This window comes from Schistocerca piceifrons, chromosome 7 (genome assembly GCF_021461385.2).
Source record: "Schistocerca piceifrons isolate TAMUIC-IGC-003096 chromosome 7, iqSchPice1.1, whole genome shotgun sequence".
In the NCBI taxonomy this organism is placed as follows: Eukaryota; Metazoa; Arthropoda; class Insecta; order Orthoptera; family Acrididae; genus Schistocerca; species Schistocerca piceifrons.
The window spans coordinates 95260557-95287002 of NC_060144.1; the positions used below are offsets into that span (position 1 = coordinate 95260557).

Here is a 26446-nt window from a genome sequence, read left to right on the forward strand (position 1 = left end):
GTTTACTTATTGAAGTCAAAATCTAACAGTCTAATATATTTGTCTGGGAACTCTTCATTCAATCAAATTGAAAACAAAATCCACTGAAAATATTATATTTGTATCGATAGTCGAGCAGCGTTGACAAGTGAGATATCTTCACGTAAAGGACCTATGTTTGTTGTGTTACGTTTTTTTCGTTATCTGTCATAACTTGAATATTAGAAATTTCATTAAGCGAAAGTACTCAATGGACAGCAAATATGAAGCACTGCCAACAGTGCCTTCTGCAGCTGTTTTCCACGACAATGGAAGCCTATTTAGGCATAAAAATGCTGGGGCCGTTAGAAAGCAGAAATTGTTGAAATGGATTGGTGGGTCACGAGGAATTTACTTTTTACACTGATTGTTAGCGTTATTTAGCTCTGTCGTCTTAAACGTAAAATGTGAAGCTTAATGGCTAACGCACCTGCCTAGTAAGCAGGAGACCTGCCTTTGATTCCCGGCCTTTGTACAAAATTTAACTCACCACTTGTCTGTGTGCGTAAAATCTTATCTGTAAGAGACTAGTAAAGTCTCTGAAATTGTATCTTTTCATTGATTATTTTATTAACCATACCGTTTTTTTTTCCACACTTATCGTCGGGGGATGCCGACGGTATAGGAAGACTGCTCACACCACACATTTGATATAGTAGAATTCCCAGCTCTTAGGAAAGTCTGCCGAACTCATTTTATGTATCTCAGTTTAACGCTGTACATAGTTGCTGCTAATATGTTTTACGTGTTACCAGAGAATTTCCGTTGTTCGGCTTCTTTACATCCTTACTTTTGTTGATAATCAGTTCTGCCCATATCAGGTACTTGACTACACCGTGATCCATGCCAGTCCAAATTGTTCATATGGAATCTGGAAGCCGTTTTGTGTATTCTGCCAATAACTAATCCATGTAACTGGTTCAATGGAAATTGCTATGTGTGGAAGGGGGCCAACAATCCATAAAGTAAGCCCAGTGGTACAGTTTTTAGTGAAAGTATTTACAGTTGAGATTAATAGAGAAAGTTCCTAGCGTTTTTATTGACAGATAAAGGGGAAGTAATAATAGCCAATATATTATTTGTGACAAACTAAAATTCAGCGGATGACAAATGTACCTTTGCACACATTCTACAGGATATTGTAAATGAAGTGGAAACAGCCTAGTTTTGTAAAAAATACAAAGTACATTTTTCAGGTGTTCACCGACTACCAACACACTTTGCCAGTAAAGAAATGTAAATAACAAGTTGCTCTTAAAATTTTGGATTTAGGTTTATAATAATCTGCAGTGATGCTATAAAAAGTAACATTTATTAGCTTAGGCAGGAACTGTTCAGTGAAATGTGCTACTTACGGTGAGATGCTAGTACATTGTCAGTTTCATGTAAGTTCATTCTTATGTACTGTGGTAATTACCCAAAATTTTTAATGAGAGGTATAGTATAGTGTATGACATACTGTTCACGTACAGTATCAGTATTAGAAAGAAGCAACATTAGAACCATGTTCACCTGAGCAATGTCCTTTGTTTCCATAAAGTGTTTCAGGTAAATCCCACCCTTGTTATTTTCACAAGTCTATAGATGATTTCTTCACTCTACATTTCTCAATATCACCAGTCTCAATAACTTCCGTATAATTTGCTTTTGTACATTTTATTCATTAAGATGGGCTATTTCTCAACTTTCGTTGGTAGACTGTCAGTAATAACACCAGTCAACATGCACATGCATCACAATTATCTTCTGAGAAAGAGTTGGTTTTTGCATCTAAACATCACGTGCTTATTCTTTGCCGAAGCAAAGATTTTGTTTGAGATAGTGGAGGAAGGGCTACTTCTAGTAGCACAGTGTTCATTCTTTTTATTTATTTATTGTTCCATGGGACCAAATTAAGGAGAAGTCTCCATGGTCATGGAACAAGTCAATACATTAAATTATAACACAATATTAGAAACAGATAAAATGAAATATAAAAAAACATATTCAGGTGACAAGTCGTAAGTTTAAATAAAGAAAATCAACAATGTCACACTGGAATTTGCTTAATTTTTTAGCTCTTCCAGGAGCTCCTCGATAGAATAGGAGGAGTGAGCCATGAGGAAACTCCAGTTTTGACTTAAAAGAGTTTGGGATACTGCTAAGATTTTTGAGTTCTTGTGGTAGCTTATTGAAAATGGATGCAGCAGAATACTGCACTCCTTTCTGCACAAGAGTCAAGGAAGTGCATTCCACATGCAGATTGGATTTCTGCCTAGTATTAACTGAGTGAAAGCTGCTAACTCTTGGGAATAGGCTAATATTGCTAACAACAAATGACATTACAGAAAATATATACTGTGAGGGCAATGTCAGAATTCTCAGTCTATTGAATAGGGGTCGACAAGAGGTTCTCGAACTTGCACCACATATAGCTCGAACAGCCCATTTTTGAGCCAAAAATACCCTTTTTGAATCAGAAGAATTGCCCCAAAAAAATAATACCATACGACATAAGCGTATGAAAATATGCGAAGTACACTACTTTTCGTGTTGAAGTGTCACTTATTTCAGATACTGTTCTAATGGTAAATAAAGCAGCATTTAGTTTCTGAACAAGATCCTGGACATGGGCTTTCCACAACAGCTTACTATCTATCCGAACGCCTAGGAACTTGAACTGTTCCCTCTCGCTTATAATATGCCCATTCTGTCTGATCAAAATATCGGTTCTTGTTGAATTGTGAGTTAGAAACTGTAAAAACTGAGTCTTACTGTGATTTAGCATCAAATTGTTTTCCACGAACTTATTTCATGAACTACATTATTTGATACTGTTTCAATATTACACAATGTCTTAAAACTTTTAAATACTTCTCAGACACAGTATGTCACTTCTTTATTAAAACACTTCCAGTTTAGACCATTTTTGGGCATTAGGAGTGACATAAATTACAGGTCATGCATCTGGACACAGTCATTTGTATCAAAATCACTGTTACCCATTAGCTGTATCAAAATTATGAAATATGGGAAAGCAACAAAGTTAAACATGAGGCAACATGGAGTGATTTTGGTAAGGAGGGTTATGCTATGACACTGATGGGACAGGAAACGGTATTGAAATGGGACAGGGCTATAGTGTGGAAAGTGAACTGGTAGAGACAATTTCAATACATTAAATAGCTAATGACGATTTTAATACAAATGATTATGTATGGCCTCTAATTAGTGTCATTCTTAGTGTCTGATGATGGTCTGTTGTTGGACATTTCAATAAAGGAGTGATGTATGGCTATAATACAGTATCATAGTTTTTAAACAATGCGCATTGTTCTAGGGGGCCTCATAGTAACAGCTGCATGTGAGAAACTTATGGAGAAGTGCACATACTATTTCAAATATTATTCTTGCACTTTTCTTCCATACTTCCCAGTGTGCAGTGTTTAACAGCTGCTGGTACAGGTCCATACACTCTACTTTCGGAAGTCAAATCACTGAATATTTACTGTATCATCCTTTATGTTTCTGCTTGCCAGTGCTGCATTGGAGTTGAAGGGGACATAATGTGGTTTGATACAATAACATTCTAGTTAACACAGTGCAAGCCAATGGTACATTCTTGAAATGTTTCATCATATGTTATGCAAAATGTGTCTGCAATGTTTTGTCTCCGTCTTTCATGTGTTTTGTTAAGAATTTGCCATTTAGTTCTTTTGGGTGGCTTGGTTCATATTATTTACTAGACATACACTACCTTACAAAAAAATGAAACACCCAAAAAGGGAAGAGGAAATGAAACTTCATGGACTGAGAGGGTATGTGATGTTATTTCAGTGATTAAAAAATCGAGGCAGATTTACAAAAACTTTGGCTGTGTCAGCCCACTTATTAGTATAACATTGCAGCTTCCTCTGGCCTGAATGCATGCCCTGGTTCAGTTGGAAAGGGCGGCATAAAGCCATTCTATCCTTTCCTGTGGCAAACTGGAGAACAACTATTGTAACTGGTGCTAAATAATGCCACTGGGAAGGAGTTTATGTCCAAACTGGTCCCACATATGTTCTGCCAGGGAGAGATGTGGGTTTCTTGCTGGCCATTGTAGTACTTCAACATCACGCAGACAGTTCACAGAGACACATGACGTATGGGTGAGCATTGTCCTGTTGAAAAATGTCACTACGGTACTGATTCATGAGAGGTAGGACATGAGGATGCTGGATTTATGTTACGTACTCATTGTGCCACTATTTGAGTAACACCACTTTGTCTCTCCACAACACTGTAATAATCAGACCTCTCCCCATGTCTCCTCTATATTTGCCGACAGTGATCATCCAAAGTAATGCAGAAATGTGATTCATAAAGACAATGCAACACCCACCATCAGCAGTGCATGCTTTCCGGTCATGGCACTATTCCAGACATAGCCATTTGTGTTGTGGTATTAACGACCGTCTATGCATTTTGCAATAGTTCTGTAGTCTTGCTGCTGCTAGTCACCCACCAGTGGTGTGGGAAGACATGAACTGTTGCAGTGAGTGTATTACCTGTTCTCAGATGTCAAGCACAGATGTGAAGGAGTGCTTCTGCTTCCTACACAGTATGTCAGTACTCCCACTGGTGGTCAGATGTGGTCAATTGAAACCTTGACGACACGTATGCCTCCTCTCAAGTTCCCATGCAGTTTGTCAGGCCACTATCCCATTTGAATGCCCCACAGATCTGGATACTGCATATTTCAACCGGACAGCCAAATGGAAGTTCCACAGTGATGCTCCTTTTGAACTCTTTTTCAGGTGCTGATAACACTGTCTCACATTAGTATGCAGCATCTCCACATACTTCACTGTGATCACTCAACATCTAGCACTGTTTGCACCTCTCACCTCTTATATATCCTACCTGGCAACAAAGCTGAACATGAACAGCACAAGCTTCCTGGTGGCAATTCTACCTGTCACAGAGAATTGCAACTATAATAATTTTCACACCTGCCGGTGGTGTGTGCGTGTACAGGTTTACATCGACCTCTGACCATGTGTTTCGAGTGCCTCACTTTTTTGTGAGGCAGGGTATATAGGTCTAGTGAAGATGGCGAATGTATGGAAGAGCGTGATACTGTTGTCCTTCAATGATTCTTTTTGTTTCCGCATGTACTGTCCATTGTTACCTTACATCCCAGACGAGAATCCATAATTTCCAACTTTTTTCAAGTTTTTAATGTGTCTGAAGGCTTGAAAACAAGAACAACCCCAATCAAAACCCTATTCTAGTGGACATGCCATTAGTGTGTCTGTTTATGTTTTGCTAACATTTTGTCTTATTAGTGATATCACCCATTGGTCATTTCTTGAGGTTTTAATTTCTACCATGTTAATGATGTTATTGGTCCATCAGTGCAGTATCACATTATTTACTAATCCCATGTTGATGAAGTAATGAAATTATTATTGAGATATTGGTGATGTTTATAGGTACTGAATCACTTTCCTGCAAGATTCTTGAAGTTTAGATGTAATGTAATGTATCCACAGTCATGTATGGTAGTGTAGATTCTTACACATACAAAGAGGTATATATTTGTTAGTTTCCAATTGCTGGTGTTATCTGACTGCTGTTGAGAATATGCAATGTGTGTAGTGTCAAAAGCTTACTTTCTATGTACAGCACATTGTTGATAAGGGATTCTAAAACTGTGACAAGAGAAGGAAATTAAAAGAGGATAGATTGAGTGGCAGTAGGAATTCTAGAATGAATGAAGGTAAAAAAAATGATGCTAATAAATTTGAAAAACAGTCTTAACTCCAAGAAAAAAATGGATGTACTGCAATCAAAGATTTCAAATTCAGCATATTTAGGGTTCAACCTACAGACAGTGACAGATGGTTCACTACTTTAAAGGGAATAGTATGATTAGATATGAATAGTAGGGATGCTCACAGATGAGCACTTAGATCATAGAGCTCTAAAAGAATAAGGAAAATTTTGCGCAGAAACAGAGAAGTGGATGTACAACAGTAAGAGTATGGGTTAAGAAATCTCTCAAATTCCAGAAGTTAAGGAGCTTCTTTTCCATCCCCTTATCAAACCATTCATCCCTTTATCAAAGCAGTCTCATGTCTTGTTTTTATTTTTGTCCTCTCCACAAGACTGAACCTGTAGGTCTCAAACCGTTTAGTATTATGTGCTTTGATCATGCTAACATCTCTATTCTGCTACATCCATATATGTAGCCGTCTTATTAGATATTCTTGTTGATAAAACATCACTGCAGTGCAGCTTCTCTTTTTTTTTTACAATGCCATTACATACTGAATACATTTCTCTCCCACCACGTAGTAACTTTCCAGTTGTAAATATAGTCATGGAGGCAAGAAAGAGCTATCACAGAGAAATTGTTTCAGCTTGTTTTTAAAGTTGTTTGTGCTATCTGTAATACTTTTCATTTGGTGCTGAGATTATCAGATATTTTTATGAGAGTGTAATTTCTTATTTCGTGAGCTGTAGTTACATTTATTCATGTATGACCAAGGTCACTTTTTTATTTCTAGTGTTCCACTTTTGAATGCTAACATTTTCAGATTGTGACCAGTGGTTATGACAAACTTCCTAACCAAGTAAGTCAAACTCAGACATTTGCAAATGTTCGTATTTAATTTGCCACTTGATGCTCGGTTTCATCTCTCAGAAAGTTTCAATGCGAGATACAGTATTTTAGAATAATAGAAGAGACATATTGGTAGGGTAAGTTAATGAGTTGGAGAACGACCACTTGTCTGAAACACTGCTTTGTCTTTTCCACACATGATATCTTGAAAATAATTGGCACAGGTGGCAATTAGGGTATGTTTTCCTACATTTCCAAAAGATACTCACCACTTCATCAAATTGTCAACTAATAGTCAACAAAGAAACATATGATGTTCCTTCACAAATGTGTGATCGGCTCAACGAATATTTGGCTGTGATATGGCTTAGTATATGTGATAGATCTGGGATTTATCTGCAGGATAGTGACTTTTTTAGGCTCCTTTGTGTGCCTGTTGACGATGACTAACGCCTATATTATTTGGTGAGTCGTTACTATTACTCCTAATTTATTTACATTGTGCAAGAACTTTCCATACCATATTTAAACTTTCAGCTACTGTCACTAGCATCCATGCAGTATTCGGAAGGAAGGGTGTGGCAACAGACTGATCTAATCTGTAACAGAGCCCACTGTCTAGATTAGCTTGGATGGTAATAGTTCTGTTCTGGATTGGTAAAGCCAATAAATATGATCAAAACCAGCATTCCTACAGTCTTGTACAGTTTAGGTAATGATAAAGTGACAATTAATGCTTAACAAATGAGCTATGCATGTTTCACAGAAAGTTGCTTTGTTAATGATTTCAGCAATCAAAGCAGATGGATGGCCTATGCCAGTAACTCCTCTTTTCCAAAGAGTATCTATTATTTCCTGTGCTCACATTATGTATTTCGTATAGTTACAGTAGGCATGAGATATGGAAGATTAGCGTGCATACTAAAGCATAAAACTATTTACCCTTCACTTGATGTGAAAATGAATATGAATGTAAATGGCTGATATTCAAACAAATTGCCACCCTTCATGCACTGCACTTTGGCTTGTAAAGTACACACATAGGTCTACATGTAAACATTTATTTTGTATTTACTACATTGTTGAGCTATTTCTTTGAAGCTAAATATGAAATTAATTCATCATCCATTGTTCAGTGAGCCATATTTTTCTGTGCAAATTGGTAAATGTTATAATTATTAGTTTTCCATGTTGTTGTTGTTGTTGTTGTTGTTGTTGTGGTCCTCAGTCCTGAGACTGGTTTGATGCAGCTCTCCATGCTACTCTATCCTGTGCAAGCTGCTTCATCTCCCAGTAACTACTGCAACCTAAATCCTTCTCAATCTGCTTAGTGTATTCATCTCTTGGTCTCCCTCTACGATTTTTACCCTCCACACTGCCCTCCAATACTAAATTGGTGATCCCTTGATGCCTCAGAATATGTCCTACCAACCAATCCCTTCTACTGGTCAAGTTGTGCCACAAATTTCTCTTCTCCCCAATCCTATTAAATACCTCATCATTAGTTATGTGATCTACCCATCTAATCTTCAGCATTCTTCTGTAGCACCACATTTCAAAAGCTTCTATTCTCTTCTTGTCCAAACTATTTATCGTCCATGTTTCACTTCCATACATGGCTACACTCCATACAAATACTTTCAGAAATGACTTCCTGACATTTAAATCTATACTCGATGTTAACAAATTTCTCTTCATCAGAAACGCTTTCCTTCCCATTGCCAGTCTACATTTTATATCCTCTCTACTTCGACCATCATCAGTTATTTTGCTCCCCAAATAGCAAAACTCCTTTACTATTTAAGTGTCTCATTTCCTAATCTAATTCCCGACTTGATTCGACTACATTCCATTATCCTCGTTTTACTTTTGTTGATGTTCATCTTATATCCTCCTTTCAAGACACTATCCATTCCGTTCAACTGCTCTTCCAAGTCCTTTGCTGTCTCTGACAGAATTACAATGTCATCGGCAAACCTCAAAGTTTTCATTTCTTCTCCATGGATTTTAATACCTACTCTGAATTTTTCTTTTGTTTCCTTCACTGCTTGCTCAATATACAGATTGAATAACATCGGGGAGAGGCTACAACCCTGTCTCACTCCCTTCCCAATCACTGCTTCCCTTTCATGTCCCTCGACTCTTATAACTGCCATCTGGTTTCTGTACAAGTTGTAAATAGCCTTTCGCTCCCTGCGACCTTCAGAATTTGAAAGAAAGTATTCCAGTCAACATTGTCAAAAGCTTTCTCTAAGTCTACAAATGCTAGAAACGTAGGTTTGCCTTTCCTTAATCTATCTTCTAAGATAAGTCGTAGGGTCAATATTGCCTCACATGTTCCTATATTTCTACGGAATCCAAACTGATCTTCCCTGAGTCGGCTTCTACTAGTTTTTCCATTCGTCTGTAAAGAATTCGTGTTAGTATTTTGCAGCTGTGACTTATTAAACTGATAGTTTGGTAATTTTCACATCTGTCAACACCTGCTTTCTTTGGGATTGGAATTATTATATTCTTCTTGAAGTCTGAGGGTATTTTGCCTGTCTCATATATCTTGCTCACCAGATGGTAGAGTTTTGCCAGGACTGGCTCTCCCAAGGCTGTCAGTAGTTCTAATGGAATGTTGTCTACTCCCGGGGCCTTGTTTCGACTCAAGTCTCTCAGTGCTCTGTCAAACTCTTCACGCAGTATCATATCTCCCATTTCATCTTCATCTACATCCTCTTCCATTTCCATAATATTGTCCTCAAGTGTATCGCCCTTGTATAGACCCTCTATATACTCCTTCCACTATTCTGCTTTCCTTCTTTGCTTACAACTGGGTTTCCATCTGAGCTCTTGATATTCATACAAGTGGTTCTCTTTTCTCCAAAGGTCTCTTTAATTTTGCTGTAGGCAGTATCTATCTTACCCCTGGTGAGATAAGCCTCTACATCCTTACATTTGTCCTCTAGCCATCCCTGCTTAGCCATTTTGCACTTCCTGTCGATCTCATTTTTGAGACGTTTGTATTCCTTTTTGCCTGCTTCATTTACTGAATTTTTATATTTTCTCCTTTCATCAATTAAGTTCAATATTTCTTCTGTTACCCAAGGATTTCTACTAGCCCTCGTCTTTTTACCTACTTTATCCTCTGCTGCCTTCACTACTTCATCCCTCAAAGCTACCCATTCTTCTTCTACTGTATTCCTTTTGCCCATTCCTGTCAATTGTTCCCTTATGCTCTCCTTGAAACTCTGTACAACCTCTGGTTCTTTCAGTTTATCCAGGTCCCATCTCCTTAAATTCCCACCTTTTTGCAGTTTCTTCAGTTTTAATCTACAGTTCATAACCAATAGATTGTGGTCAGAGTCCACATCTGCCCCTGGAAACGTCTTACTATTAAAACTTGGTTCCTAAATCTCTGTCTTACCATTATATAATCTATCTGAAACCTGTCAGTATCTCCAGGCTTCTTCCATGTATACAACCTTCTTTTATGATTCTTGAACCAAGTGTTAGCTGTGATTAAGTTGTGCTCTGTGCAAAATTCTACCAGACGGCTTCCTCTTTCGTTTCTTCCCCCCAATCCATATTCACCTACTACGTTTCCTTCTCTTCCTTTTCCTACTACCGAATTCCAGTCACCCATGACTATTAAATTTTTGTCTCCCTTCACTATCTGAATAATTTCTTTTATTTCATCATACATTTCTTCAATTTCTTCGTCATCTGCAGAGCTAGTTGGCATATAAACTTGTATTACTGTAGTAGGCGTGGGCTTCGTGTCTGTCTTGGCCGCAATAATGCGTTCACTATACTGTTTGTAGTAGCTTACCCACACTCCTATTTTTTTTATTCATTATTAAACCTACTCCTGCATTCCCCCGTTTTGATTTTGTATTTATAACCTTGTACTCACCTGACCAAAAATCTTGTTCCTCCTGCCACCGAACTTCACTAATTCCCACTATATCTAACTTTAACCTATCCATTTCCCTTTTTAAATTTTCTAACCTACCTGCCCAATTAAGGGATCTGACATTCCACGCTCCGATCCGTAGAACGCCAGTTTTCTTTCTCCTGATAACGACATCCTCTTGAGTAGTCCCCGCCCGGAGATCCAAATGGGGGACTATTTTACCTCCGGAATATTTTACCCAAGAGGACGCCATCATCATTTAACCATACAGTAAAGCTGCATGCCCTCGGGAAAAATTACGGCTGTAGTTTCCCCTTGCTTTCAGCCGTTCGCAGTACCAGCACAGCAAGGCCGTTTTGGTTAGTGTTACAAGGCCAGATCAGTCAATCATCCAGACTGTTGCCCTGCAACTACTGAAAAGGCTGCTGCCCCTCTTCAGGAACTACACGTTTGTCTGGCCTCTCAACAGATACCCCTCCGTTGTGGTTGCACCTACGGTACAGCTATCTGTATCGCAGAGGCACGCAAGCCTCCCCACCAACGGCAAGGTCCATGGTTCATGGGGGGTTTTCCATGTTACTTAATAGAAATGTGAAACTGTACTGCCATATACGTAAAATGATCAGGTTTATAGATTGTCTCTGTCATATATTATCTCTGTTTTTTAATTGTATGTTTTTTTTCTTTGCAGGCATTCTCTTTATTGTGCTGACAGTCTTTGGATGCGCATTTTATCGGATTGTTGCAGAAACCAAGCATTCAGCTAATTTACTACAACAGAATGTCTTCCATCTTTTGTCTACAAGAAATTCTGCAAAAATCTATATGTGGGATGTCTCTGGTGGTAAAAAATTGTTTTGTTTCACTCATTTTCTTTCTCCAACTTTCATCTTTTTTTCCTATCTTCAGGCTTTGTGTCTGATCAAAGTTACTGCCTATAATGAATAAAGTGGTGTCTGTACCATTATTTGTGCATATTAGTAAATTGGCTCTATGTGGAGACGTGGGTTATGTGAAAGATAAATAATTCAGAACAACAGTATAAAATGGAGCATTATATGCAGTTTTAGGTCAGACATAGTGGCAGTCAATATAATGATGTTTTCAGGAGCCACTAAATTTTGAGAGCATATTTGATGCTGCACTTGTGTTGGCAGTTCTTGCATTGCGTGCCGATGTTGGCAATTCATTGACACTAGTCATAGCCCGTCAGATGATAGTATACCAAAGTCAATGAGAAGTGCTGAATCTAATTCTTTCTTTTGGCAGAATATATGAATTTATCACATTTGTTTTTAATATAGAGAGCACCAGAATAACATTTACTGGTGTGGTTATTCTGAACTTTAAGGTTAGATACTGATCCTTGTATTTATTTGGTGAATGTAGAAACACATCTATTATTTTGTGACTGTCCTATTTCTTATGTTACTGTACACTTGACAGCACAAAAAGTTTCTGTGGAAAACTGCACCAGAGTGGAAGTCCATTTCAGACTGGTGCCAATGAAATGCAACATGCCTTGTCCCAGATAGCAGCGAAATCACACAAAAGATGAGTTATTACTTAAAATATTACATAAAAATGATCCTGTCTGTATTCTATATCTATTCCAAGAACACACAAAAGCTCTTTTTCAAATAAAAGACACTGTCATTAGCTATAAATACACTACCCTTAATAGGGCAGTATTTGTAGGCCGTTGCTTTAGCTGAATGGTTAATGTAGGCTTTCTGTGCAAAGAGGCAGAGATTTGATTCCATTATAAGCTGCAACAGATCTTTTCCCCCCTGTCACAGGGTACATGAACTATATTGAGAAGATATCTGTCAGTGTACTCTTTCCAACTATATGCTACATCCTTTGCTTTTAAAGGTGTTGAACTCCTGACCACCAGTCTTCCAATGTTGGTATCCCATGAAGGGATATCACATTTTAGGACTTGATGTGTTAAAGTCATAAGTTTGGTGGAGTAATATTGTGAGGCATTCAAGGGCCACATGGTATTTGCTATAACTTTATCAAGCCAAACCCCGAAATGAGACCCCCTCTCACTGATATCCTCCCCACACCATCCATTATCACCTCCTGTCACCCTTCTAACTTCACAAACATTCAATAATCAATCTGTATGACAGTCTGAAACCATTATACGTATCCCAAAGTTTGTACTCCCGCAAGTGTCCCCACTGTAAGACCTGTCCCATGCACCCACCCATTACCACCTGTTGTAGCTTACCATTGGTAAATCCTACAATATTAAAGGCAGAGCAACTTACAAAATGACACATACTGTTCATGAAATATATTGTGTCCACTAAAAGGCTTTCTATATAGGGATGGCCACCAGTTACCCTGGCTGAGCACATGAATGGGCCACAGAACTGTCTGTATCTGGGACAGGGTGTCCTAATACTAGCTTCCCAGAACTCTGAAAATGGAACTTGGCCTCCAACATATCCTTGCACTCTGACATCATCCTGGACTTAACCTCTGTTAACACATTGCTCTCTTTTTTTCCCCATTATCACTTTTTCATACTCTCTCTCTCTCCCTCCCTCCCTCCCTCCCTCCCTCCCTCCCTCCCTCCCTCCCTCCCTCCCTCCCTCCCTCCCTCCCTCCCTCCCTCTCCCTCTCTCCCTCCCCATCCCCCTTCCCCTCCCCTCCCTCCCTCTCTCTTTCTCTTTCTCTAGGTGTTTCTTCTATTATTTCTTTCTCTTTGGTGTAATCCATTTTTTACTTCTCACTCTGACCACATCATCCCTTGATTCCAGCTGGCAGAGTGTTTGGCAAGATACTATCTGTGTCCTTTCTCTCTGACATCCTGTCTCCCCTCATCCTTAGAATAGGTGAGTCTAAGTGATCTGCCCTTCTTCTTTTAACCCTCTTGATCTTATCCCTCTCCTCTCCTTTAGTCAAGAACTATTATTTGTGAAAGCTAGGATAGTGCCGTGTATGTTAATATGTGTGTTAATATGTGTCTATTGGCAGTACTGGAATTTTGTATCCTGAAGGTAAATTCTGGCCAGAAATTCTGCCCCATCATTTTATAACTTGTTTTTAAAGGTGAATTTTCTTTTTGATACAATTTACTCCATTATAGGATCACCTTATCTGAAGTGAACCATTATTTTGGAGTAGTTCATCATGTTAGACGTATGTGCCAGTAGCAGTCTTCAGCATTTATTGGCAGTCTGACATGGTGCATTATGTCTGTCACTGCACCTTTTGTTAAACACGGTGCACTTGAAACATACTACTGCATTTCCCGGTTCAAGTGATGGGACTTGATGCTGACTGCATAAGGCTGGATTGTAAAGAAAATGTGTGACTGCCAGGGAGGATCTCTGTAATAATTACTGACACTATCAGCTAATATTTATTCAGCAAAATATTTATTCTGAACGGAAGAATGTAATATTTTTCTACGAATCGGTACTTTTCACAGTGAATGATAGTCCAGTATGGATACATAGGCTGCCTGATCTCAGTTCTGACCCAAAATATATCCAGTAGTCATCTCTCAATGGTTATACTTGTATGTCTAACAGTTTGGGGCTGGATGTGTTCCCGAATATTTGGGATTCTTCAAAGGATATATAGCCTACTTGATGCTATCCAGTATGCTCATATTATGGATAATGTTAAAATCCTATTAGGGTGACAACTATATACTAAATCTGTTTCTGGCAGGATAAATCAGCAATATGCATGTCAGCTGCAGTGCAGGAATGGTTTGCAGAACAGGATGAGATTTCTCATTTTGACTGATATCCTTCTGCAGTTCCATTGAAAACGTGTGTGGAGATGATATGGGCTATGCCAGAAAATTGGCCTGACTCAGTGCTAAGAAGTGACAATGATCTTTAGAATATTGTCCTCAGTGCTTTGGACAAGATGACAGCAAATAAGAGATTTATTACTTGCATGAGGCTCGCTCAATCTCAGGATGTCAGATGCTCATTGACATCAAAGGCCTTTGGAGAGGATATGAACTGGTAAAGAAACCATGTGCTGTGATCTGAATCCCACCATTGTGCAGTTGCATGTCAGTCACCAAACTACAAAATCACTATGAGGTATGGTCAGAAAGTAAGAGAAAAGTTTTGTTTTTCTTAAAGAATCTTTATTTATTCATCAACATAAACTTCAAAATAATATCCCTGAAATATAACACACTTGTGCCAACGTTTTTCCCAATCTTAGAAGTGCTTCTGGAACTCACGTTTTGTTATGGTGTTTAGCTCCTTCAACAATTCTGTTTTTAGCTCATCGATGCTGGAAAACAATGTTCTTTCATTGTTCTCTTCAGCCACGGAAAGAAGTCATAGGGGGCCATGTTCAATGAATACGGTGGCAGAGGCAACATAACGGTTTTCTTTGTTGCCAAAAAATCATGAATGAGCAGTGAAGTGTGAGTGGGAGCATTATTGTGATACAATTTCAGTGAGTGGTTTTGCCAAAATTCTGGTTCTTTTCTTCAGATTGCTTCACGCAGATGGCGCATAACTTCCAGATAGTATTGCATATTTGCCATATGACCATAAAGCAGGAACTCGTGATACACCATCCGATTGTAATCAAAGAAAACAGTGAGATGAGCCTTCACAAGTGATCAAACTTATCAAATTTTTTTCGGTCTTAGCTGTTCAGGCATTTTCTATTGGGACAATTCGGCCTTGATTTGAATGTCATACCGTTATATCCAGTACCTGTTACAACATTCTTTAGAAGTTCTAGATCACTGTTGACTTCATTCAGCAATTCCTGAGTGATGTGACAATGTGACATTGTTTGTAGTCAAAATTAATTAATTTTGAAACAAATTTTGCTGTTACAAGTTTCATGCTTTTAATAAAAATAAATAAATAAAAATAAAATTTAAAAAAGCATTGCTTGCCATTAGGTAAAGGATAAGCTGACATCATCAGCAACCTCTCTGATGGTGATTTGGTAATTTTCCTGAACAAATTTCTTTACGTCTTCCACATTGTCGTCGGTAATTGACGTCCAGGGCGGTCGTCGTCATTAATGTCTTCTCAATCCTCTTTGAAATGTTTATACCACTCGTAAAGTCTTGTTTCATTCACAGCAGATACACCAAAAGCCGTAGTCAGCATGTTGAATGTGATATTACACTTTATTCCATTTTCAAGCAAAATTTAATGCAGATTCTTTGATCCATCTTTTTCAAAAGTAAAAATTAGTCTTGCACTAGAAAACACTTATAAAGTTTTTAACTGTCAACATTATACTAAATACTCAAAACAGCTTAAAATACATACATACATCAGGAACATTTGTAACAAGATAAAAAAAAATTGAAAATTGGATGTATATATCCCTTGAAATTAAAAAAGTCCCTTTACTTTTTTTATCATACTTCGTACACTAAGTACTGTGATATTCCAGCATTCCTTACTGTTGTTTCACTGGTCATTCCACCTCACAACTTCAAATGCCTTTTCCACATCTGAAATCCTAGGAATGAGATGGAGCAGATTTGATTATGCATTTTTAGAGGCTTCGTGCTGAATGTCAATAAAGCATAACTTCCTCATTTACACTCACCAATTACAAGTCTCCTCTATTTTTATGAACAGTAATGTGTAGTCTGTAACATGATTGGCTGCTATGTAACATGGTGGGCAACCTCCAGTTTTTTGTGCTGTCAAATGTACTGAGAGTTTAAACTTCCTCCCTCCATCCCTCCTCCTCCCTCCCCCCCCCCCCCCTCTCTCTCTCTCTTTCTCTTATAGTCCTTAATTATATGTTTTCACTCATCTACATATATTTCATTTTCAGCAAATGTAACACTGCTCCTGCAGAATCAAGTGACTTTCTCTGAAGATGTTGGAAACCCAGTTTCATGTGACAACAGCTCTTTTGATCTGTGTCTGAAATGGGAAAAAGAAGGCAGCGAGCTTCCAAATGCAAAATTAACTTTAAGGCAGTTCCAGATAAGTGAGGGTGTTGAATGCCATAAATTAAATGTGTCTGCTGCTTGGAATGCAGATATAACATCTTGTGTGTCCATAACAGGAGAGCATCTGTATGGTGGTCCAGTTTTGAAACAATCTCAGTACTGGCCCAGTGAGAAAAATGAAATGCAGAATGTGCCACGTGCCACTGGACAGGGCACAATTAATGGAGTTGCAGAATCATTCTGGATAACATCTGGAGGAAAAGTTTTTTATGTTCCTCGTGATGTTCCATTGTTTATCTCCCAAGACAGTCGCCAACTTTGTTTTCGAAGCAAACTTGCGTCACCCTACCTCCGAGATACTGAAACCACTGTTAATATGAAACTTTATTACTGCCAGAGCAATGATGCACAGAAGCTGCACAGGGCAACAGTTAAACGTTTCTTGGGGCTTCCATCAGGCATTCCAGACAAAGAAATGATACAAAACCCAGTGTGGTCTACTTGGGCCAGATACAAGAGAGAAATAAATGCCACAGTTGTAACAGACTTTGCTGCTCAGATAGCAGAGTATGGGTTTAACAGAAGCCATTTAGAAGTTGATGATCGGTGGGAAAGTTGCTATGGTGATTTTAAATTTAATGAAGGATTCCCAGATCCTGGACAGTTTATTCAAGACCTCAACAATAAAGGTTTTAGAGTTACCTTATGGGCTCATCCATTTGTCAGTACTGTATGTTCAGCATATTCTGAAGCAAAGTCAAGGAACTATCTTGTGAAAAATCTGGATCAAAGTTGGGACAGAACTGTATGGTGGAATGGAATTGCTGGTCTTGTAGATTTCACAAATCGTAATGCAACATCTTGGTGGAATGGGAAACTAACAGCTTTAAGAGACAACTATGGAATTGATGGTTTCAAATTTGATGCTGGTGAAACTTCTTACATGCCTGGATCTCCAGAAGTTGGACACCTTCAGTCTCCTATAAGACTGCAGCCAAATATTTTCACTTCACAGTATGTGGAAAATGCAGCGTCACTTAGTAGAAATGAATTGATGACTGAATTCAGAGTAATGTACATGAATCAAGGTCTGCCAGTGTTCTTGCGAATGTCAGATAAAGAATCTACCTGGGGTTATGAAAATGGCTTGAAGTCTTTAATACCAACCTTATTATCACTCAATATTGTTGGGTATTCATTTGTTCTGCCTGATATGATTGGAGGAAATGGATATAGTACTAAACCAAGCAAAGAACTTTTCATACGCTGGTTGCAGGCCTCTACCTTCATGCCTTCTCTTCAGTTTTCATACACTCCTTGGGATTACGATGACGAAGTAAGTAAAATTCATTTTTGTGGTATAACTAGCTGATGATTGTCTTCCAAAGCCCAATTCCTTGTTTACCCCATTTTTATATTAGATAGGAAAAGCAATGAAGTCTTTGTGTAGGGTAACAACAAACTTAGTTTTTTAAAAATGTTTTTAATAGTGTACAGTAAATACAGTGTACTACTTGTAAAGTAAAATGTTTTATAAATAAATTGTAATCTAAAGTTACGTAAAACTATGAATTGGGTACTAATAGTGGTTGTTTCCAATTACTTTTACACTTCATCTCTTTCTTGATTCCCTAGCAGTGTGCCAGGAGTGTCTTATCCCCACTAGCTAATATAACAACAAAAATAATCAATTTTTGAAAATGTAATGTTATTGGATAGATAAAGAAATGTGTTCACCAAGTGGCACCAGGAGAAAACATCTATGAAGGTATTGAAATCCGCTAGCTTTCAAAGCCACGGGCTCATTCTTCTGGCAGAAGGTTTGAAGAGGAAGGAAGGAAAAGGAATGGTGAGGTTGTGCATGGCAAAAGGGAACTTGGATTGAAGGGGGAAGCATGCTTGGGAAGTCCATGAAGTTGTGTCTAACACCTATGCCAAGGTGGGATACATGGTTAACCCACTTGTCTAGTAAGCAGGAGACCCGGGTTCAACTTCATACAAATTTTCATTTGTCACCAATCAAGTCTTTCATTGCCCAAATGTGACAAAGATTGGAATTTCTCCATTCTGAATGCCTCATTTGTGTCCCTCATCAAATCCTCTGATGCTTTAAATAATTGGCTGAAGTGCTCAAACTGATAACTGTGATTTATTCAACATTTATATGTGTCTTGTGATAATCAGCAACACAGGTGGCCAGATGTGATCCCTTTCCCCGCCCCCTTCCTCCTTCAGTCAGTTTCTGATTTCCTTATTGCTGCCTTCTGTAGTGCCAAATAGCACCACAAGGTCCAAACTACTCAGAAACTCCAAAAAACCAAATACATTGACCAGCCCTAGTCCATTATCATTCAACACTGCTTCTGAGGCTAATGGTAGAACTGTGTTTTATGTTCCCTTTGCTGATATATGTATGATACTAAAGTGGGTATCCAATCAGCGAGTTAAAAAAGAAAATAATGTCTTTGCTACGGTGGATGAATCAGTATGTTGTATTTGATTAATGACTGCACTTAAAATCATTAAAAGATGGGTTCTTAACATTGAAAATAATGTCTCATACTGATAAGAACTCACATGGTGTTAAGGTTAATAGAGCATAGTGAACTAAGATTGCCTTTACTGATGACACAGCTGTAACATGTAGAAAAGGATCAACACACTGACAATTGATCCAAGCGGTCAACATTAAACATTCATATCTGGAGAGATGGTTGGTGGGGTATTTATGAATAAAATTCAAGAGTATTTTGCTATAAGTCTAACCAAGATATGTCCCAAGCAAGGTTGTCAGGGCTATGAAAGATCACCCATGCAAAGAAAACTTCATCACAGATTTAAATGAAATCAAATCCTTGTTAGGAAACTGAAGCTGCCCGAGACCAAAACAAACTGGTGAGAAATGCAAACAGCATTCATTTAGTTTAGAATATAAAATTTTGCATGCCAGTCATAAAAAAAAGTTTGAACTTCTGTAGCAAGTAAATTGATCAAAATTATCTATACAGTTACTCAGTTGTCGTACTGACACCAAAATTGGAAATAATACAGAAAAAGACTTCAACGACAAATTTAGTCTTGTGAAGTTCTTTCCCTGCATAATTTTTTAATATCATCCTTTCTTTTAGTTATTACAAAAATGTGGAAATGACAGATATTGAGGTAAGTGCTTTTGGAATAGAAAAAAAATTGCCTATTATCACTCAGCAAAGGAAATAGATATGGACCTAATAAAGTATTTGTAGATTATGTGAAGGAACTTACTTCCCTCATAGTTGTAATTACCATGCACAGTGGTTAGCACACTGGACTCGCATTCAGGAGGATGATGGCTCAAACCCAGATCCGCCCATCCTGATTTAGGTTTTCCGTGATTCCCCTAAATCACTTCAGGCAAATGCCAGGATGTGTCCTCTCAAACGGCATGGCCAACTTCCTTCCCTAACCTGACAGGACCAATGACCTTGCTGTTTGGTCCCCACCCCCAAATTAAATAACAAACCATAGTTGTAATGTGTGCTAGGTCACTGGAGCAATGAAGAGCTTCAAGAGTAAAATGAATAAAACTAACTTAACTTACGACACACAGCCATAGATATAATTCAAATAGTGTTTTGTTTGTTTAAACCTAATTGTAATAAAGGGCTACAGGTTTGTTTTGTTTCAGATATTCTGGTAGATTTCAGTACAATTTAGTGGTCATAACAAGTGCCAACAAATTGATCAACATAAAAACATATTGGGGCAGTTATTCACATTGATCACAGAACTTCTGTCTATAATTCTGGATACAATATCTTTCAGTTATAACTTCTTTACTGTTCCGTCTGTTAAAAATCAGAGGAGAATAACTGAATGTTTCTTAAATGTATTGCATTGTTTGATTTGCTGTGCTGTATGTTATGTATTTATCTCCTTAACAGACAGTAGAAATTGCAAAGAAGTTTACTAGCCTTCATGCAGAGTATGGAAATATGATCATTGATTTAGCAGAACAGAAGGTTACGAATGGAACACCTATTAATTTGCCAATCTGGTGGCTTAATCCTGCTGACACAACTGCACTTGGAATAGACTCAGGTCAGAAAAATGTTTTATTCTAAGTTAATTGGTAACCATAAGTTATTGAGTAACCTGTTAAATTGTGTGTAATTCATGTAGAGCACATGAGTACTTGAGGAATTTTGAAAAAATGCATGTTAAGTTGTGACATTGATGCCCATCACTGTTGAATAGTCAATACTTTCATGAAATAACTGATTATCCTATAGCTGCCTCTTCTTTCATTTTTTGATATTTTCCGTTGTTCTTTTGAGTGTAACTTTACAATGAAACTAATAGCAGTGAGTACTCTTAAATGAAATGAAACCAAACAAAGTGGGAAAGAAGTCTACCTACTGAGGGACAGTAGCAGATTGAAAGAGCCAATTGGATGTAGAGAGACAGATAAATTTTTCTTGTGGAGATTTCTTTAATCAGTGAAATTGGAGGGGGAAGGACAAGATAGTTATGTATGGCTTTGGTTCAGTGGAAATATGGGACAAAGAACAAAAATGGATTTAATGTTTGATTTTCATCTTGTCCTGTAGTATCTCCCATGTCCATGTTGGACTTCGCTGTATAATGTTGAAAAAGTGTCATTTCCTCCAACATTTTATGCTCTGCTTCTTACTCACTGCTTCCCATCAGCCTTCCTTTCTCCTCTCCCCTGTCACTATTTCCTCGTCCTCCTCCTCCTCCCCCTCTTAATTAGTCATCATTGTCATCATCATCATTAATAACACTCTTTTAAAATTTATGTGATGAAAATTCATTGGTTCTGATTTATCTGAAACCTTCTTATAGACATGTTTATTGATCTATTGCTAGGTAAATATTTTTTATATCTTTATGTAGTTTTTCAACCACTACCTGTGACATTTTCCATAATTTATTTTGATTTTCTCTCTTTTTCTGCCTTTCTCATAACATTTTATAATGTTAATATTTTGAACAGTACATGAGGAATAAATGGAACATACATTTGCATTTGAAGGTATTGCAATATGCCTTGTATATGTTTACAGATATTTGAAAAGTGTGTTACCCATTTCAGAATATCTATTGGGTGAGAATTTGCTTGTGGCACCAATACTAGAAGAAGGAGCAACAAGCAGAGACATATATTTACCTGTTGGAACGTGGGAACAGAAAGTGAGAAGTGATGCAACAACTGTTATTACTGGCCCTGCATGGATCAAAGGTTATAGAGTTGAACTTGATGAGTTAGCGTATTTTGTACGCGTGTCATGAATAAGTTCATACAGTTGTAAAAATATTTAAATTTGTATGCAATGTATTAATCGTTCATGTATTTGGAGAGTTATGAGCCATAGTAGCGCAAACAGCCACATGAAATGTGTAACACTTATTGTCAGGCATTCATGAAGTTGTATGTTCTGAAGATAAGTAAGAAGAGATGAAGATCTTTTCTCTAAAGTGAATTCTCTGGTTCAGTTATATGAACCTATTATGTCGTTTAGCCTGTCTGTAGCCCAGAATTTTGGTCACGTTGTCTCTCTTTAACGTAACTTTTTAGTTTCATATTTTTAATTTTCAGAGTATAATTTTATAAATTGCTGATTCTCATCAAAAATTGAAGTGTTTGTCATGCATTGTGTTAAATATTTCATGGTGTTACACTTTCAGTGCTCTCTTATATGCTTTTATTTTGTGAGTTGAAACTTGTGTGCATATTTATACACTGTGGAATGCAAAGGCTGTGAAACTTGGTGTTATACTGTATACATAGTTATTATGTTACTAAGTTTGTATACTGATATTAATGTCTGAATTATTAAACCTGCGTTTCAAGTTTGCTTGTTGCTATCTTGAATTGTAGTTTTTATTTTTATTGCACGGTCATATTTTTTACAAATTTTGGATTGTTGTTACGTCATTAGCAGATCAAATTACAGCAGTGGAGTTGCTGTAATTAGATAAATGAAATTTTTATCAACTCTTGGAAAGGATAGAAGAAAAACATTGTTCTGCTTGTTGTTTTCACAATGTAGAGCTTGTTACAAATTATAACTTCCTTAAAGTTTTCTAGTTTGCATAATTATAATTTATTTACACATACAGTATATACTAATGAGGTTCACAGTTGTTAAGTGCTGGACTTGCATCAAGGACGACGGTACTTGAAACCCCCCATTTGGGCAACCAAACTCATGATTTTCAATATTTCCCTAAAACGAATAAATCAAATGTTAGGATGTTTTCTGCAAAAAGGAAGTGGCCAATTTCATTCCCCATCATACCAAAATCGAAGCTTGTGGTCCATCTCTAATGCGCTCATTATCAGTGAGACATTAAACCCAACACCTCCATACTTTCATTGACAGTATACAAGTAAATGGATCAATATATTCATTGGCACTAAAAAGTGTACATATAGATAGTTTGTTTGTAGAGCATCAAGTTCTACAATGCACCCATCAAATAGATCGTACTGTGTTATATATCAGTCAAATATCACTGTACATTGGAATGCCAATTTTTCTGTTTTGATTTATTTATACAAATAATGTGTAATGTAAGTACATATGCCCTGCAGCATAATACAATTACTGTAGGAGCATGTTCAAATCATTTAACCATATGATTTATAATTTATTTCCAATAAAACAGATTTGTCTTGATTGTATTTTACTGAATGACACACAAGTTCAGCAATAGTCTGTGAATTTGCCATAGATTGAGAAAATTTGAGTGCTAAATAGTAAGAATGATTATAGTTTTCCATAAAAATACGTTGTCATTTCTAGATGCTCCTTTACAGTCAGAATTGTTTCTCTTTCTTGAGTAAATATGTGGATTTCAGATTCCATAGCCTATTAATGAATTTGTTGGGACCATTTAATGCAAAAGGATGGTGTTGACATGTGCAGTGATCAGAAAATAGCAATTATGGGGAGCAAATGTGTGAAGCCATGTATAAGCAGTAGAAATGGGGTTAAAGACATTGAGGAAATAATTTGGTTTGAAGGCATGCTTGTTAAATCAAGTTTGTTTAAAATAGGAATCATATTGAAAGGAGGACTGTGTCTTGGGAATAGGAAGGTCATTAGAGACAGCTTATTTTCTCAGTTAGGTGAGCGCAAATGAAGGATTTGATCATGTGGGTATTGAAGAGAGAATCCTTACATTTGAATGAAATTGTTTCAAACAATCAGAAACATAAATTAGTATTACCAGGCTGGAAAGTGAATCGTGATACATCAAAGATCCATTGTTTTAATCAACTGTGTCATTTGTATTTATAATTGTGTACATTTATTTCTTTGGCTGTTTGATTGATCCATGTTTTTGTTCTTTATATTCCTTGCAAATGCCCGATTTTAGTAGACCTTATGTGGTGATGATATGAAGGTAATTAGAGATGGGGTCTGGAAATGCCTATGGTGTTTTATTGTGCTGATAATTTATATTGTCTCAACTGTGGTAGGAATAAATGGACTAGACAGGTGCTTTCTGACAAGTTCATTTTTTTTCATCATAGTATGAGTGTAACATTTAACGTCTAAGACTGATCCTTAGGACTACACAAAAACAAAGAGCTTCTGGTACGTTAACATTACAGTATTCTGCAGTTTCTTTTGGAAATACACTTGTATTTTGCAATCTAGTATTGTTTCTGAAGTTCATTTCTGTCCGATTGATATATGATTTATACAGTTCATAAATATATATTGTAAACAGGAGTCCAAATATAAATTAGTATCAACTCTGAAACAATTTTGTTAGTATAAAATGGAAGGTATATTTATGAATATCGGTTAGTAGAAAGGTAACAGATACTTTCACAATTGTTCTATAACATTGTGACATAAATACAATTTGTTACTGGCGTAGATGATGAGAGAAAAACTGATACACATTAAAAACAAAGAATCAATTCTGTGATGATTTCCAGAGGATATGATGATAGAAAATGACTGTAATTAATACAAACAGATAGTTGCTAAACAGTGTAGATTAACAGTAACTATTAACCTGACAAGAATGAGTGGAAAGTGCTTACAGTGACCATATATCTGCAGACGTGTTGTATTTTATTTTACATTCCCATGGATTGTGGTGTATGAAACATAACTCGATATTGTTATTTTTGCACTAAACCCAGTCTTTCACTGGCCATCATCAAATCCACTAACGTTAAATATTAACAACTAATAAAGAGAATTGTCATAAAATGTTGCCGTTAAATGTGTACTTTTTTATGTAATTGTATTTCATTGTAGCAACTGATGATTGATTGCTTTCCTGCCACTCCTTTCTCTTTATAATTACATTGGTGTGTCATTCCAGAAGAGTAAAAATGTGTGGGAACTGTCAGCTGTGTAACTTGTAAATCCATTTTTAAGATCATTTCTGCCATGCATTGGCAGCGTTTGCATGTACTGGATTTGAGTAAGCTATTTATAATATGTTTAAGGAGAAATAGTCTCATGAATATAAATAAAGAATACATATATTTTTACATATAAGTTATTCAAACGAAGAAATAAATGTTACTTAAATACTGTGTAATATATTATTTTCGATTTCCCCTTTCTGTTGTGTATCAAAGTCTCCTTTTGGCTTGTGATAAGCCCTGTGACTTGTTTGTTGAATAGTAAATATAACTATAAATGCAAACAAGAAATTCTGTAAACATCTAATCAGAAAAATGGCTGTGTATTGTAGATATTGTGATAAAAGTTGCATAGTACATCATCATATTAGATTTGTGTTGCTGCAGCAGATAGAGAATGTTCACATTCGTCATTTCAATGAACCCAACTGCTAAGTAAAGTAGGGAAAAATAGTGTCAGATTTTATGCATACACTTAACAAATGTGTATGAAGTAATGTGAATTACATAGGGCCTACATAGTGATATTACAACTTAAGATGATTTTCTCAGAAAAAGGAACAAAGGAACAGGCAGTGAAACAGAATAGGTGCCAAATTTTGTAGAAAGCACTCTACATTTATTCTGATTATAACTTCAGCACAAAACATCTAACAAGTGTGGCATTATAAACCAGAAAATTGGTATGTGCATAATAAACTACACTACTGGCCATTAAAATTGCTACACCAAGAAGAAATGCAGATGATAAACAGGTATTTATTGGACAAATATATTATACTAGAACTGACATGTGATTACATTTTCACGCAATTTGGGTGCATAGATCCTGAGAAATCAGTACCCAGAACAACCACCTCTGGCCGTAATAACAGCCTTGATACGCCTGGCCATTGAGTCAAACAGAGCTTGGATGGCATGTACAGGTACAGCTGCCCATGCAGCTTCAACACGAAACCACACTTCATCAAGAGTAGTGACTGGCATATTGTGACGAGCCAGTTGCTCAGCCACCATTGATCAGACGTTTTCAATTGGTGAGAGATCAGGAGAATGTGCTGGCCAGGGCAGCAGTTGAACATTTTATGTATCAAGAAAGGCCCGTACAGGACCTGCAACATGCGGTCATGCATTATCCTGCTGAAATGTAAGGTTTCCCAGGGATCGAATGAAGGGTAGAGCCACAGGTTGTAACACATCTGAAATGTAACGTCCACTGTTCAAAGTGCCGTCAATGCGAACAAGAGGTGACCGAGACATGTAACCAATGGCACCCCATACCATCACGCCAGGTGATACACCAGTTTGGCGATGACGAATACACACTCCCAATGTGCGTTCACCGCAATGTCGCCAAACACGGATGCGACCATCATGATGCTGTGAACAGAACCTGGATTCATGCAAAAAATGACGTTTTGCCATTTGTGCACCCAGGTGTGTCATTGAGAACATCATCGCAGACGCTCCTGTCTGTGAGGCAGCATCAAGGGTAACCGCAGCCATGGTCTCCGAGCTGATAGTCCCTGCTGCTGCAAACATTGTCGAACTGTTGGTGCAGATGGTTGTTGTCTTGCAAATGCCCTGATCTGTTGACTCAGGGATCGAGACGTG

The 26446-nt window shown here is 37.3% G+C and overlaps 1 protein-coding gene across 1 annotated transcript; it reads left to right on the forward strand.

The window, feature by feature from the left end:
- Positions 1–156: 156 nt before the first annotated feature.
- LOC124804810 (myogenesis-regulating glycosidase-like) lies at positions 157–25003 on the forward strand. The gene is made up of 5 exons (XM_047265149.1): positions 157–353; positions 11200–11352; positions 16314–17770; positions 20358–20514; positions 21530–25003. The coding sequence occupies exons 1-5, from the start codon at positions 230–232 to the stop codon at positions 21724–21726; spliced, it is 2088 nt and encodes a 695-aa protein (XP_047121105.1). The 5' UTR covers positions 157–229; the 3' UTR covers positions 21727–25003.
- The last annotated feature ends 1443 nt before the right edge of the window (positions 25004–26446 follow it).